The sequence below is a fragment of the Prionailurus viverrinus genome, chromosome F2 (genome assembly GCF_022837055.1).
Source record: "Prionailurus viverrinus isolate Anna chromosome F2, UM_Priviv_1.0, whole genome shotgun sequence".
NCBI lineage: Eukaryota > Metazoa > Chordata > Mammalia > Carnivora > Felidae > Prionailurus > Prionailurus viverrinus.
This window is the reverse complement of record NC_062578.1, coordinates 23,083,089-23,098,903: the sequence shown is the minus strand read 5'-3', so window position 1 is coordinate 23,098,903 and position 15,815 is coordinate 23,083,089. Positions and strand designations below refer to the sequence as shown.

General features: G+C 45.7%; 2 protein-coding genes across 13 annotated transcripts in view; both read left to right on the top strand.

Annotated features, from left to right (window-relative positions):
* Positions 1 to 1,584: 1,584 nt before the first annotated feature.
* RPL7 (ribosomal protein L7) overlaps positions 1,585 to 15,815 on the top strand; it is a 30,968-nt gene continuing 16,737 nt past the window's right edge. Inside the window, exons 1-7 of one of the 2 annotated variants that reach the window (XM_047842534.1) lie at positions 1,586 to 1,717; positions 2,468 to 2,576; positions 2,872 to 3,038; positions 3,547 to 3,684; positions 3,811 to 3,920; positions 4,192 to 4,401; positions 4,724 to 4,786. In XM_047842534.1, coding sequence (XP_047698490.1) covers positions 1,704 to 1,717; positions 2,468 to 2,576; positions 2,872 to 3,038; positions 3,547 to 3,684; positions 3,811 to 3,920; positions 4,192 to 4,400 — 747 coding nt within the window. In that variant the 5' untranslated portion in view covers positions 1,586 to 1,703 and the 3' untranslated portion in view covers position 4,401; positions 4,724 to 4,786. Of the gene's footprint in view, positions 1,718 to 2,467; positions 2,577 to 2,871; positions 3,039 to 3,546; positions 3,685 to 3,810; positions 3,921 to 4,191; positions 4,402 to 4,723; positions 4,787 to 15,815 lie in introns of those variants that run through there. The other variant, XM_047842535.1, reaches the window with a different exon arrangement.
* CF2H8orf89 (chromosome F2 C8orf89 homolog) overlaps positions 8,957 to 15,815 on the top strand; it is a 29,420-nt gene continuing 22,561 nt past the window's right edge. For 8 of the 11 annotated variants that reach the window (XM_047842542.1, XM_047842547.1, XM_047842546.1 and 5 more), the window contains exon 1: positions 9,421 to 9,721. The gene's annotated coding sequence lies outside the window, so the exon portion shown is untranslated. Of the gene's footprint in view, positions 9,022 to 9,420; positions 9,722 to 10,007; positions 10,027 to 15,815 lie in introns of those variants that run through there. The other 3 variants (XM_047842540.1, XM_047842543.1, XM_047842544.1) reach the window with 3 other exon arrangements.

Sequence of the window (15,815 nt, the reverse complement as noted above, 5' to 3'; positions counted from 1 at the left end):
GCGACGCCCGGAACCCCGCACGAGTCCAGCGTCCGCGTCCGCGCTCACCCCGCGCAGGGCAGCCCGGCTCCCGGCCCCGGAGCGTTTGTCAGAGCCGCTCAGACCAGAAGGCTGCGCCCCGCGCCCTCTCTCGAGGTGCCCTCCGGGCTGGAGTGCGCGGCGCCGCTCCCTGCTCGCGCGGGGCCACTCCCGCCCGGGCTCGGCGCGGTGGCCCCGGGGTTGTGCCCGCCGCGGCAGCCGCCCGGCTCGGCGCCTCCTGCCGGCGGCCGCCCGCCCGCCCGTCCGTCCCGCAGCGCCCGCCCGGCCGGTCCCGCTGCAGCGGCGGTGACAGCCGCGAGTTAGTCGGCGCGCGCTGCCCTCATGGCCAAGCCGCCGCCGCCCGAGCGTCCCCGGAGCCGGCGCGGCGGCTCCCTCTCACCCCGGGGAAGGGGCGCGCAGCGGAGACCGCACGGGCCCGCCGGCCGCCTCGGGAGTTGTCAACTTGACCCAAGTTGCGAGAGGGTGGGAGAGTGGGGTGCGGGGCAGCGGGAGCGCCGGGAAGGGGCGACTCGCTCGGCGCAGTCGACCGCTGCCCAACGGCTTGCAGCTGCCCCCGCGGTCTCGTGTCCCCTGCCCTGCACTCCCCACGGCTGTCACTTGGGCACTGGGCTCCGCAGCGCAGCGCCGCTTGCAAGTCGGAGCGCTCCCGGCCGCCTCTGAGCGGGCTCCACGCTCCGAGCTATATAACCCTCGACCGGGAAGAGCCGGCGGCGGCATCGGCCCTCCCTCCGCTCGGCCCTCCCCGCCCCTGGGCGCACCCCGCCCCCGGCCCAGCCCCCCGCCCGCCCGCAGCCGTCCGCCGAACCGCGGCGGGGCAGCCCCTCTCACATGGCCGTGGCTGCAGCCTCCAGCCTCGTCGCACCTCCCTACACAGCTCACGCCCCCTGCCTTGGGGTGTCCCGGCCTCCGCCGGCCAGGCCTGACGGTCTGCAGTGCCCGGGCCATCCTCCTCCTGCCGTCGGGTCCTCGCTTGTCCCTATTTCGCCACTTTGGTTAAGCGTGGGACTCGGACGGTCACCCCTGCGATCAGGCGCCGCGGAAGACAGCCCTGCAGGCTGGCGGAACGAATAGAAGGACCTCGGCAGCGCGGCAGTAGAGTGCCGGTTTATGGCTGGGGCTGGCAGAGCCGAGAAGCCCGTCAAAAGCCGGGTCTCGGAAGCGACTTAGAATCGCACCTAACCATGCGGAATATGGGCCAAAAGGCTCTCGTTTTCCCTGGCTGTAATCACCACTGCAGTGGTTGCCTACAGTCCGTCAAGCCTTGCCCTCCCCACGCAGTGAAAATGGGGCATGCCGGGATTTGTAGTTCGCTCCTGTGTGGCGTGTCATTTGCGTACATTACTGGGTGGAATACGAGAAGGTACCCTGTCAACGCAGCCTAGAGACTAGGACCCCGAGTAGTAAAGGTGTCAGCACTCTGTGCTCTTGTCATATTGATTAAAGAGTCTAGTGGGTGCATGTATTTCCCATACAAATTTTACCCGAAAGTCGATCGTAAGGGGCTGAATCAGGCAGTTATCAATTTTGCGTCTGCAAGACGAGTTCTCAGTTCCGAGTTCTTTTCTGGCTTATCCTGGGACACCTCTGAGTTGTGGGGCTTCGCTCTTGTCGTCTTTAAGTGGACAGCGCGCATGCGCTAACTTCCTCTTTTTCCGGCTGGAACCATGGAGGGTGCAGAGTAAGTAGCTCCTCGCCCACTCGAGAATCCTTCTCCATCCACGAATCCAGCGACTTTTTGTCTCGTTTTCCCTCGGTCTGGCTGTAGCCTGTACCTTTGCCCGTTTGTCTGTGTGTTTGTGACGCCCTGTGACGCTGGTGGAGGCGCCGGGCAAAAATAGGATGCAGATGGCCTTGGGTCAGAGGTTTTGGAGATACTGGGAACGCGATGTGAAAGCCTAACTATGTACGGGACCGGCGAGTTTTCCAATTCCCTTTCAAGGGAGGTGCAGAACCTTTGAATTGCGGTCATCTTAGCTCGTATTTGGCCCAGTCGTCCCCGTCGTCAGGCCTTTGCTTTTAGCATGTGGAACTTCAGACCTGAACCAAGGTGGTAGCTGGGAGGTGTTTGTTTGTTTGTTTGTTAATTTTCTTGAGAATTCCAGGCCCCCTTCTTGTAGTAGTTTCTCAGTCTGTGTTAACTTTGTTGTGGATATTTTAGTTGTCGGAGGTCAGGACAGATATGAATTTATTGTATTTTCTGTGAATTCTGTGTATTTAAGTGAAGTGGTCTGTGTTAAAGGCGAAGACTATCGGTATAAAAACTCTCTAAACTCTGTTTTTCACCATAATCTGCTAGAGCAGCTGAAGATAGAAATGTTTAGAGCCAGTGAGGGTAGTGCTGCTAAATGGCAAAGCCTGTGCAATACAAGAGTAATGCGGTATTGTGTGCTGTTTGAGCTATTAATAAAGTTCTGTTTACTAACGCCAGAGAGAAGAAAAAGAAGGTTCCTGCTGTGCCAGAAACTCTCAAGAAAAAGCGAAGGAATTTCGCAGAGTTGAAGATCAAGCGTCTGAGAAAGAAATTTGCCCAAAAAATGGTAGGTAAATTTTTTTAAGGCACTTAACTTGTAAAGAGACGCCTTGTGTTTGGGTTGAAAATAGGTGAGTGTTCTTTCTCAGCAAGGCTTGTGGACTTCACCTACTGTACCAGTGAGCTGGATCATCGGCTTTTTAAAAGTGTTTTTAATTGGAGGTAGTGTCTGCATGTTGAAATGTTAACGCATGCTCTGACAAGGAAAAAGTTTCAAAGGGAAATTACTCTTCTGAAGAACAGGTGGTGGTGACTGTATTTGGGAGCTAAGAATCAGATGAATAACTGGCATTGGTTTTCAGCTTCGAAAGGCAAGGAGGAAGCTTATTTATGAAAAAGCTAAGCATTACCACAAGGAATACAGGCAGATGTACAGAACTGAGATTCGAATGGCTAGAATGGCAAGAAAAGCTGGCAACTTCTACGTACCTGCTGAACCCAAATTGGCATTTGTCATCAGGATCCGAGGGTAAGTTCAGTTTTAACCGCATTCTGGTTTTGAAGGGAAAGTTACACAGTCTCAGCAAAACTTCCCGTTAACTTCTTGGGAGCGTTGGTTCTGGAACATTGGAATAGAGATATTTTGGTCATAGCTAGAACGGGGTGGGGGGGGGTAGTATTTTAATGGTTTAGTTGCAAGTGCTGTGTCCAAAGCTCTCTGAGCATCTGAGTTTTGTTCAGTGTCCTGGATATTATTTTCAAAAGAAGCTAACAAAGACAAATACAAAGGTAGGATGGGGTAAAAGGGCCTGGGGAAGTTTGAAGTGTCAAAGGTATGTATCAAAGATCACTTATTTGTGAAAGAGGCAGGTTGGGACATGGGCTAGAATAAGCTAAGAAATGCCAGCGGTCTTCGTAACAATTCCTGTTTATTTAGGTGGGACTTGAGTTGTGCCGAATCATAATGGTTACTTTCTTATTCTCTATTAATAATTGGGTTAAAGCTCAGTGCATTTTGTCCTTTTTTTTCACTGCAGTATCAATGGTGTGAGCCCAAAGGTTCGAAAGGTGTTGCAGCTTCTTCGCCTTCGCCAGATCTTCAATGGCACCTTTGTTAAGCTCAACAAGGCTTCAGTTAACATGCTAAGGATTGTGGAACCATATATTGCATGGGGGTAAGTCTGTCTTTTCCTTTGAGTTCTTTTTGGCAAATTGGCTCTGTTGACGAGGTGCATTTGAGGTGTTCTGATGGTGATAACCTTATTATGTTTCGTCATTTATGTCTGTTTTTCATATATCAGGTACCCAAACCTGAAGTCAGTGAATGAATTGATCTACAAGCGTGGTTATGGCAAAATCAACAAGAAGCGAATTGCCCTGACAGATAACACATTGATCGCTCGATCTCTTGGTAGGTTCTACCTATTTGGGGAAAGGTTTGATAATTAGACAAAGTTGATTTTTCTGTCAATGAATCTTCCCATGTTCTCTACAATGCAGAAGTTTATGGAAGATGTAAGTTAAGATTTCGTTGGCTTGAGTATTTGTAAATACAGCCGTGTATTTCCTTCTTCGTTGCTTTATTCTTAATTTACTTTAAACCATCATAGCCTCTGATTGTCCTTGCTGGATATCTTAATCTGTAAAAACAGCTAGCAATTTTTAATGATCTTAATGTTCAGGTAAATACGGCATCATCTGCATGGAGGATCTGATTCATGAGATCTACACTGTTGGAAAACGTTTCAAAGAAGCAAACAACTTTTTATGGCCCTTCAAGTTATCTTCTCCACGAGGGGGAATGAAGAAGAAGACCACCCATTTTGTAGAAGGTGGAGATGCTGGCAACAGGGAAGACCAGATCAATAGGCTTATTAGAAGAATGAACTAAGGTGAGTAGCTTCATCTCGATAGAAGTTTACTTAGTAATAAGGGTAAAAGTGGTGTTAGTCTCCTACTTTTTCTGTTAAATATTGATAAGTGTTTGGTTGGGTTCTAAGCAATATTGTTTAAGGGGGAAAAGCCAACCATGTTATCTGTACAGTTGGTTTGATTGTTCCTTCCTTTTGAGGGCATTTATGGAGGAAAGAAAAGGCCCAGGGTTTTATCCTACTTAATGGAAATTGAAGTACTTTCTTATAATTTCCTCATTTATGTTAATTCTAATTTATCAAGGTGGTTTCTTTAATGAGTTTTTTTTTTCCCCCCTTTCAGGTATCCACCATGATTATTTTTGTAATCTGGTCAGTTAATAAACGACTACTTTCAAATTAAAAATGTGTTGTGACTTTTTGCTAGACTCTGCTGTCTAACTATTGGGACAAATCTTGATGTGTGATAAGAGTAAGCCGTCTTTTTCTTAAACTTTTAAAATTTTTATTTATTTTGAGAGAGAATCCCAAGCAGGCTCCAGGGATTGAATGAACTGTGCCAAGTTTTGCCTTTGTGTACGAAACTGGGGTCTGGTTTGTATTTTGGTGGAAAACATTCCTTGGGTTTATTAAAAACTCTCTTGTGAAAAGAAAAAATCTATCCACTTTTTTTTTTTTTTTTTTAATTTTTCACTTTTCAATTGTGCTGCTGAGTTAGCCAAGATGGGTCTGTTCTAAGAAAGCCTGTTTCATAGACTTATGTGCGTGATTTATAGGTAAGGTAATAAAAATTGAATTAATACTGTTGATGAAATTCCATCTGCTGAGGCTTGGTTTTTCTATAAAGTACTGTGTGAACGTGTTTCCCTTTTGCATTCCTTTTTTGTTTTTTGCTGTGTATCTTCACCTATCCAGGTGAGTTTCTGATAGTGCCATTATATATGTTAGAAAAGGAAAAATGAAACTGCTGCCCATGGATGCCACTTATTTTGGAGCACCCTCAGAACTCCTAATGAAACTAGTGAGCAAAAGCTTGAAATAGAAAAGATTAGGTATTTTATAAGTAACATTTTTATGTATTGTATATATCTCAGATTAGTGAGCTGCAGGTTTTCGGTATAGAACACGTGAAGTAAGTACACCTAATAAAAGAAGTTTTTGCAGTCTTCATTGTGCCAGTGGTGTGATGAACAGGTGCCCTGTTCATTCCTTTGACACTTGCACTAGGATCATTACTTCTTAGTATTTATATTTAATAATTCAAATTCTCTAGACTTGGAAGCAATCTCTGAATTAGTGAGTTTATGGTCAGTGAATTCAGAAAAATTGAGAAGATTCTTTATAAAATCAGTGTTACATGTTTGAATGTGTCAGGGTTTTGCAAGAAATAGGGTATCTTGGTAAACACTATGAATAGTCTGGTACATTTGTTAATAGCCCACGAATGGTGGACACATCACGCAAAGTAGCGAAGCTTTTGAAGCTGGTAAGGAATAGGAACGTGTAGGATAAAAAAACTGACAAAGTATATTGGCTGTATGTGTGTTCTCTGCAGGCACTTTTCTGTTTTCCGTCTGGGAAATCCAGTTCTCCATATAAATTACTTTCAAAGTGGGGCCAGAGGCTGAGTAGGGAGGAGTTGGCAGATGTCTAATACCACTATAGAAAACTCTCAAACACTTGCTTCAGAAAAGGGGTATGAAAATATTTTGTGAACTGTTAAAACTTCTTGAAATGCAGCTGGAAAAGCTAACTTAGAAAAGCTACCTCCTCACCTAAAAGGGACTGTCCACTAGAAGGCTAACCAAACTTTGAAAGTCTGGGTCCTGCCCAGCAGGTTGTCCTACAAAAATTCACCCCACAAATGTAAATTTGCATTTCTACCCTTTAACATTCCAGCTTCATAAAAATCTTCTGCTAATTACCCCAGTCTCTTCAAGTCACAAAGTTTAGTTGTGCTCACTGGTTTTTTAGCAGGTGTTCCCTCAAATTACTTACCTTTGAAAGTTCCTTCATGGTTGGCTGGATTGAGTGCTGGCTCTGAAGCCAAACTGGTTCATACCCAGCCTTCACTTAATCATTTGGGCCAATAAATCTGTTTCTTAGCAAAATAGGGGAAATTGTGCATAATACCATAGGATTTTAATGATGTCAGTTCATGTAAAATGCTTACAGCAGTTCCTGGCTAAAAGTACTAAGTAAATACTATGCAACGTGAGCACCTCGCAGGGGCATACAAATGGAGATGGCCTCTACTTTCTCGTGTGTCAGTCTAATGGGCAAGGTAGACAACGCAAGTAATGTGAGATAAGTGCTACAGGGAAGTCTAGATGTATCTGCTTTTTGGGGTGTTGGAACAACCTGTGGGGGAAATTGACAACATTCTACCCCCACTGTTTGCATTACAGATTTGGTATCAAACCAGCCAAAACATTGCTTTCATACAGGTGCCTCCCTTCTCTAGGGTAATAAAACATGTAAGGCCAGCCTTTTTGTCCCTCCTAACCAGTACCTGACAGAGTAGGTGCTAAGTTTTTGTTTACTGTTGGTGCTGTAACAAATTACAGACTTTGACTTAAAACTCAGATTTATTGTCTTTAACAATTTCAGGGGTAAGAAACCTAGATTTGGTTTCACTGGGCTAAATTGGTGTCAGTAGGCCTGCCTACCGTAGCTCTGAAGGCTAGAAGAGAATCATTTTCTTCCATTTTCTAGCAACCACTTGGCATTTCTTGGCTTATAGGCAGGCCATGCCTCAGTCTTCAAAGTGTAATCAATCTCTCCTTCCATTCTTCCATCATCACTGGCTCTGATCCTCTGCCTCCTCCCTCTTATAAGAACCCTTGTGATCAAATTGTGCCACCCAGATAATCCAGGATAATCTCTCCATCTCAAATTCCTTAATTTAAGTACATCAGCAAAGTCTCTACATTAAGCAGCGTGTTCGCAGGTTCCAGAAATCATGGCAGGGAAGTGTTTTGGGAGGGCTATGTGATCTCTGTAGCAGGTAGCTATATTTTTTCTTGTTCCTCAAAAATGACAAGCTTCTAATGTAGGATCTTGGCCCTTGTAATCTTCTGTCTGGAACACTCAGCCCTCAGGTCTTTGTACATTGCTTCTTTTTCGTTCTGGAAAAGGGTTTTTTCTCTGACACATCTCCATATAACCCTGTATTTTTCATAGTACTTTCTATTACCTGCAATACTTTTTCCATTTATTCTTGTTGCTTTTCACAGCCTCTCAAAGTTTTGAGAATATGTACCGAAACCACTGTAAGGTTTGAGCGTTTGCCGTCTGTTCTAGCACTTAGAATAGACCTGTTGCATTGCAGGCCTTTTGCTTTTTTGATTGACTCGAGCCTCTTAAGAGTAATAGCAATTTTGGGGCGCTTGGGTGGCTCAGTCCATTAAGTGTCAGACTTCAGCTTAGGTCATGATCTCGCGGTTCGTGAGTTCAAGCCCTGCATCAGCTCTGCTGACAGAGCCTGGAGCCTGCTTTCCATTCTGTGTTTCTCTCTCTCTCTCTCTCTCTCTCTCTCTCTCTCTCTGCCCTTCCCCAGCTTGCACTCTCTCTCAAAAATAAGTAAACACTAAAAGTAAATGAATAAACCAAAAAGTAATAGCAATTTAAAATTTGGATTTTCCAGTTGCTGGCATGTTATTCTTGATGAATGCTGAGAGGAGTGGCGCCTGCATTGTGGGTTCATGGGTATTGTGGGTATTACTGTAAAGGACTCAAAAAGTGAGTTATTGTGTAGGGATAATAGTTTGTGAAAATAGAACAGCATGTTAGGGGAATATAAGTGATGGTTCATGCTGTGCAGATTGGGAAATTTCACAAAGGAGGTAGAATTTGGACACCTGGTGATAGAAGAGCAGGCAGGAGCCAACAGTTGGGAGACAATGCAGTGGCAGATGTGATAGCAAAACTCAAGAGCAGACCACTTAATAACAGTTGATCACGTATTGACTGCTAGTGTACACTTAATCCACATAATCCTCCCTCAATTGTCTCCATTTTGCAATCACAAAACCGATTAATTGGGGGATGGGTCCCAGGCCTTGCCCTTTAAATTCTCCACGTGAGTTTTAATGTGCAGCCTATTCCATTAGGTAAGTATACCACTGTCCCCGTTTTTAAGATGAGGGGTTAACTTTTCCTCCCCCAGGATCACCCAAATAAGTGGTGTGGCTAGTATTAGGTTCCAGGCCTAATTTGAGTTTTCTTAACCAGAGGAGCTAAGGAAGGTGAGTAGGGAGCTTGATGAAAACAGAAAAGTGTGTTTGGGAGCGCCTTCAGTTTTGTCGAACCTGAAACCGTGTATTTTACTAGGGCTAAACTTGCAGCCCTATTTGGGGTCAAGAAATGGAGGCAGAGGGTTTAGAATATAATTTGGCAAAAGTATTGATGCTAAGATCCTACCGCGCAAGTCAAGGTGCTAGGCTTAACTGGGGAGAGGACACCTAACCTTTCACCAAAGAACTTAGACAAAGGACATATAGAACATGGAATGCGGGTTGCCATGGTGAGGGGACTGGGGGTGGGGGGTGGGGCGGGGATGACTGTCAACCTAAGATGGGCTGGGCAAGTATTGCTGGGCTGTTTGAAAGTTCCAGACTCATCAATACACCGGAGAGCCTGGTTAGTTTGAATCTTAAAAATGCAACCCAGGGAACTGCATATCACCAACCTGGTCCAGCCGCCCACTACCCACCCTGTCGATGCATGACACAACTTTTCGTGCCCCACTCACCTTGTGCCACCACTGACTCCTATACACCCGGCCTTGTTTCAGCACCCTCCCTCCCATCCCTGCAGCTGTGACTGCAAAGGCCGTGGCACCGATAGTAGTGAGTCCTAGCGGCCTCTTAGCAGCCCAAGTGCTTTCCTGGCGCGGCACCCCAACTGTTGGTCCCTGCTACTGGGGCCGCGGCCGGTGACCTCGCGCGGGAGGCAGCCGGAAGCCCCTGGCGCCTGGCAACCGGCACGCAACGGGCGGGCGGGGCTGCAGCCACCGGAGCCGCAGGCCGGGCCGGGCGGGGCTGAGCGGCGGGCGTGCCGCGCTCCCGAGCGTCGCCGGGCTGCCGGCCGCCGAGCATGTTCGCCCCGAGAGCCGCGCCCCTGAGAGCGACGGGCTGCCCGCCCCGCCCCGCCGCCACGGCCAGCCCCGCGCCCAGGCCGGGTTGAGCCAGGGGCTCGGGTCGGCTGGGGGCCGTCGCTGGCTCCCGCGCTGTCCGCTGCCCCCCTTGGTCCCGCCGCGGGAGCCTCAGACCTGGGCACCGCCGCCGAGGTCCAGGCACGCGAAGAAGCCCCGCCCCTCCGCGGTGGATCTGTGGGGACAGTGAGTGCGGGCGATCTCCGGGGGAGCCCCGGCCGAGGGACTCCGGGGGGGGGCAGAGGACCTTGCAGGGGCAGGGCTGAAGGGGAGGTGGGGGCCCAAGAGGTCAGCTGGTCAGGCCCCTTCCTGGGCAGGGGAAACTAGCCCAGCGAGGCTCGTGGGTCACTCCAGGGATTCTCTTGACGCACTTGGAGGGGAGCTGGCGGGTATGCGGGGGCTGAAGGACCGGACCAAGGCTGCTGGGCGGCGTCGGGTGAAGCGGAGAGACAGGACGAAACCCGGGCACCGAGGACCGGCCTGCCAGATCTGTATGTGTCCACACTCCTCAAGCTCCGTACAGGCTGTAGCGTGGACATCCGTGCGTCAAGTGGACACGCCCTTACAGGGTGGCCCTCCCAGCCCGCCCAGGATTTAAACTGAAGCGGGGCGAGGGAGAATGTGTTTACCCTCTGCCCTTGACTGCCACCGCACTTCCCTCATTTTCCCTCTTGCACCCCGCCCTGTGCAGCAGAGCTTGGGACGGTCAGCGTCTTAGCTCTGGCCCCGTTTTCACCGCCGATTTTGCTTTGTGCCATTTCTGATTTACCTGGAGTTTGTTGTTGGTTACTTTTTTCGTGGGTTAAAAATACTAGAAAAAAATTGTGCAATGTAGAGAGTCTGTTCTATTGTATGGGTCATTCTACCCTGCAACCTTTTTGGGGTCATTAAACATGGAAACGGAAGCCTCTGTCCAAAGAAATGCAATTTGGCCACCATTTTCAGGGTATTGTCCTCTGCGAAGCACAAGAATTCCTGCCCTGCTTTGACTTTTATCTGCATTGCTAATGGTGAATTTAAATCGCCCTTTCCGGCGGCATTTCTTCAAAAGTACTCCTGACATTTCTTTTTTTAAGTTCTTACATTTTTGAAATTACATTATAATACATTAGTAGTTGTCATTCAAACAGAAGTATATAGCCTTAGAGATGAAAGCCCTCTTTACCTTTTCCTTCTTTCTTTCTAAGACTTCTTAGAATTATTTTAGTGTTTATCTTTCTACTCTTTTTGCATCTGTTCTTTCTATCATCATTGGAATCATATCTTTTGAGAAGTTGTCCTTTTCACTTGACATGTGGCAGATACCTTTCCTCTCAGTGTATTTAGGTCTGCATTGATGTGGTAGAGGTGATCTGTATGTAATTTATTGTATTGTAATTTACGTAACCATTCCTCATTAAGATTGGTTCCAATCTTTCCTTGTTACAAATAATGCAACGGTGAACATTCCCATACATGGGAACAGTTCTATAAAATGAATTCCTTGAAGCAGAATTGCTGGGTCAGATGTGTGTATGTAAAAAATTTTTGGTAGCATCTTGCCTTACAAAAACTCTTTACTAATTTATATTTCCATCAACAGACCGTGTTGGGAAAAATCTGTGTTCATTATTATTTAAAAAAAAATTAAAAACATAGTTTCCACTTGCTGAATGTTTATCACATGTCCAGCACTGTGCTGAAAACTTTACATGCATTTTGAAATTTAATTCTCACTAACCCTATGAGAATCTGAGGCACTGTTATTTTCTTCATGACCCTATAGTTATGCAGCCATTGAAGGGCAGAATCAAGATTAGCATCCAGACTCATTTTACTCCAATTAAATAAAATGTGTTCTTTGTTGGGTATGAATTCCTGGTCAGTAATTGACCGGAGAATTGTGTTTCATCGGGTTGTTTGAAGATTAAATGAGATCGTGCTTTTGGTGCTACAGTGTTATTAGCAGCTCTTTCCGCTCCCAACTCCTGTAGAATTGGACACGGTGCAGTGCTTTCCATGATTCTCGTTTCTCTGTATTGTCTGCCTCTCCAATCACCTCTCAGCCTTTTCTTTATCTTCCTCGTTTGTGTACATTTTAAGGAAATCTGGTTTTCTTCTCCCTCTCAAGTCTTCTTTGGCAACTTTAATCCAGTCTCTGGCCTTAATTCTTACTAGGTGAACAGATAACTCTTAAAATTTCTTCTCCCAACCAAAGCTACAGTCCTCAATTCCTACAATTTAGATCCAGTTTCCATAGCTCAGCCTGGATGTCCCGCACTCCTTTTATCTAAAACTGAGCTCTCTGTTGCTCTCCACCCCTAGACTAGCAATTTCTCTTTGCATGTAATTCATAATTCTCTTAGTCACCCAAGTTCACAGTCTCAGTCATCTTTGACTCTTTTGTCTTTGCTGAACCTCCTAAACTCAATCAACTTGTATTCTCACTGTTGCTACTCTAATGTAAGCCCTCTGGCCTCTTTTTAGTATAGTAACCTCTTAACTTAGATCCAGTCTCTGCCAGATCAATCTTCCTAAAGCTTAGCTGTGAATTTGCCGCACCTCTGTTCAAAACCCCACCAGTGCCTTCCTGTTGCTCAAAGAAGGAAGTGCAAACCTCATTGGCTGGCATTCAGATTCGTCTGTGATCTCCCCAATCTGCCATTTCTTTATCTCTCACAGCACCCCTATCTGAACCCCCTCTGTTCTCCAGGGCATCTTTCACATCTATATCTTTTCCTGGAATGCCCATACCAACATTTCTGCCTGTCTAAATTTTATCTGAATGTCATTTTCTAGCTTTTCCAAGTCTTTTTGGAACTTCTACATGAAAATAATATCTGCCTTCTTTTAACCCTCCCGATGTGAGATAGCTATCTCCCCTCAGGCTGTAATGTCACACTCTGCCTTCTCTTACAGTTGTATGAATGGCTACTGTTCTTCCTTTTGCATTGGAACTTCTGTGAAGGCAGAATCTCTATTTAGTTCATCTTCGTATTTGTCATGCACGTGGCATATTGATTCGCACATAGTACATGCTTAGTATATTTGAATAAGTGAGCTAATATCGTCACACTTGGGCATGTATTAGACTGTTGCTAGATATGGTGACAAACAGACCTCAACGTTTTAGTGACTTAACATGCAAAAGTTTATTCTTGCTCACCTAGCAATTCCAAGGCAGGTATTCCCGGTCAGCAGGCAGCTTTCTTCCAGTTGGTTGCAGGACCCAGACTCTACCATTTATTAACACTTCCCTATTATGTCACTGCAGTCAGCAGAAGGGAAGGGAGAAAGTACGGAGAAAGCGGACCTGCTTCTTAAAAGCTTCTTGCAGAGAGTATTACACATTACACTCACTCAAGTTCTGATCACAGGAAGGTAGCCATTTCTCAGAAACAACTCTATTCTCTGGAGGAGCAAGAGTTTTAGTAGACATTCCACCTTCTGTGTCAAAATTTCTACTTAGGAAAACCCGTGGGACTGCGCTTGACCATCCCTCGCTCAAAACAAAAGCAAGGCTCCCACTTTCCCAATCTGGTTAGGTTAGCAAATGCTCTCTGTTGTACCACAGAAATGAAACACAGCTTTATCATCAGGATTTATCATCATGGGGGCGCCTGGGTAGCTCAGTCGGTTGAGTGTCTGACTCTTGATCTCAGCTCAGGTCATGATCTCACAGTTCGGGATTTCAAGCCCTTCGTGGGGCTCGGTGCTGACAGAACAGAGCCTGCTTGGGATTCTCTCTCTCCCTCTTTCTCTCTCTCTCTCTGCCCCTCCCACACACTTTCTCTCTCAAGATAAATAAACTTAAAAAGAAATGTTTGTCATAATGAACTATAGCTGCTTGTTTACTTTGTTCCCCCCAACATGCTATACGCTTTTGCGTCTTCATCATTTTCGTATTTTAGCTCCTAGAACAATGACTGGCATTGTGGATAAATAAATAACTAGCTTTCTCACTGAATCCACAACTTGTCTTTATGTTCACTTGATGAATATTTTGCTTTAAACAAAGCTAAAAATAAAGATAATCTTACCATCTGCCCTTTGATGCTTGGGTTATTTTCAGCCTTTTTTCTTTTCTATTATAAAAAATGCAGGATTTGACATCCTTGAAGATAAATATTTGTATATATCAATGATCCTTCCTTTAGGATAAATACTTGGAAGTGGAGTAGATGGGCCAAAAGTATGTAAGATTATAAGGACATACATGTTGCTAGATTGCTTTCTGGAAGTATTATACCCATACATACACTGAAACTTTATGAGACCACCTGTTTTCCTTGAGCCCCATCTTACATTGTCTACTATTAGAGAAAACTCCTTGCCATTTTGGTTGGCAGAAGCCGTAGCTCATTATATTATTTTGCTTCTATTTGAGAACTAGTGAACTTTTATTGACCATTTGTATTTTTTTTTTTTTTTCTGAAATGAACTATCTGTTCTTTAGTAAATACATTTTCTATAGGGTCATTTTCTTTTTCTCTTTTTTTCTTTTTTTTTAAATTGAAAAAATATTTGGTTTTTATTTAAGAGACAGAGGGAGAGAGAAATGGTGCCTGAGTAGGGGAGGGGTAAAGAGACAGAGACACAGAATCTGCAGCAGGCTCCAGGCTGCAAGCTGTCAGCACAGAGCCCGACGCGGGGCTCAAACTCACAAACTGCGAGATCATGACCTGAGCCGGTTGGTTCCAATTGGTGCCATCCACTTGAACTATGGCAGGAAAAGAGTTTGCTGTTAAACCCTGCCAAAGTTGGACGCTTAACCAACTGAGCCACCCAGACACCCCTTTTTTATTTTTAAGTATCTTTATATATAAAAGAAGTCAAATTCATCAGTGTTTTTATGTCCTCATTTGAAAAGTTATGGGAACTTCTGAGCAGTGTGGCAGAATGAGCTGACAGGGAAGGGACTCCATTGTATTTCAGTATATTTCCAATGCTGGGTAAAATATAATAAGATAATTTATGGAAATGTAGCTGAGCTAGAGACCATGGGAAGGAAATCCCCAGGTGCCACAAATGAAGGAATGCTCACATAGGAAGCCACTGTTGAGCATCTGCCGAAAGCTGGAAGTCACAAAGGAGTACTGTTCCAGTTACTATGACTGCATCACAAATTTCTCCAAAACTTAGTCGTGGAAAACAACCATTTATTGTGCTCAGGGATTCTGTGGGTCAGGAATTCGGACAGTGCACAGCAGGGACAGCTTGGCTCTGCTTCATGATGTCTGGGGCCTCAGATGAAAGAATTGAAAGCTTGGGGCTAGAATCACCTGCAGGCTCATTCATTCCCATGTCTGATGGTTGATGCTGGCTGTGGACTGAGACCTTAGCTGTGCATGTCAGCTGCAACCTTATATGGTGGCTTCTTCTTGTCACCTGGCTTCCTCACAAAATGGTGGCTGGATTTCAAAGGTGAATATCCCAAGAGAGAGCCAGCGAAAGTTCTGTGGCCTTTTATGCCCTAGCCTTGGAAATCATGCAGTGTCACTTCTACTATACTTTATTGACTCACGAAGTTAGTTTCAGGGAGGGGGGAACACAGACCTCACCTCTTGAAGGAGGAATGTCACTATCACATTGAAGGAAGAACATGTAGGAATAGACATGTTTTAGTGCATCCTTCTTTGAAAAATACAACCTGGTACAGACACTGAGATGATAACTAGAAAAATGCCCCCTCATTGGCCTGAGGAGGTTACAAGGAAGCTTGCCATCCATGTGAACTATGGCAGGAAAAGAGTTCACTGTTAAACCCTACACATAGACTCTGCACAGCTTCATACCCACACAGCTCAAGTCTGGTGTCTGGTGTCACATTACCACATGCTTCAGAGACCACAGTCCAGGAAATTGACATATTAACTGGTCTGGCACCTCCAAAACCCAGGGCGAGACAGAGACTAATGGAAAACTCTGTATAGCAAAGTTCTCATAGCTCAGGGAATACTAGACTCCTATAAATAGCAATCTCTTTAAAGATGAGCTCACAAAGTTTACAAATTATATAAGGAAATAAGCCCCAAAGAAGGAGACTTGGCAGATACAGGAAATGGGAGATGTAAACGACCAAACTGAATAGAACATCATGGGAAAATAGTTAAATTTGTAATATTCAAGGAGACGAAGGCATGGAAACCATAAGGCAAGAACAGGACAGTATGAAGAAAAAGAGGAGAGGTCTAGGGTTACAGCTTTACCCCGAAAGGAAAAGAGGAGGAGAGGAAGAGGTGTTGAGTCAAGCTGTCCCTCTCATACCCAGCCATTACACTTGATTCTTGGCCTATGATAA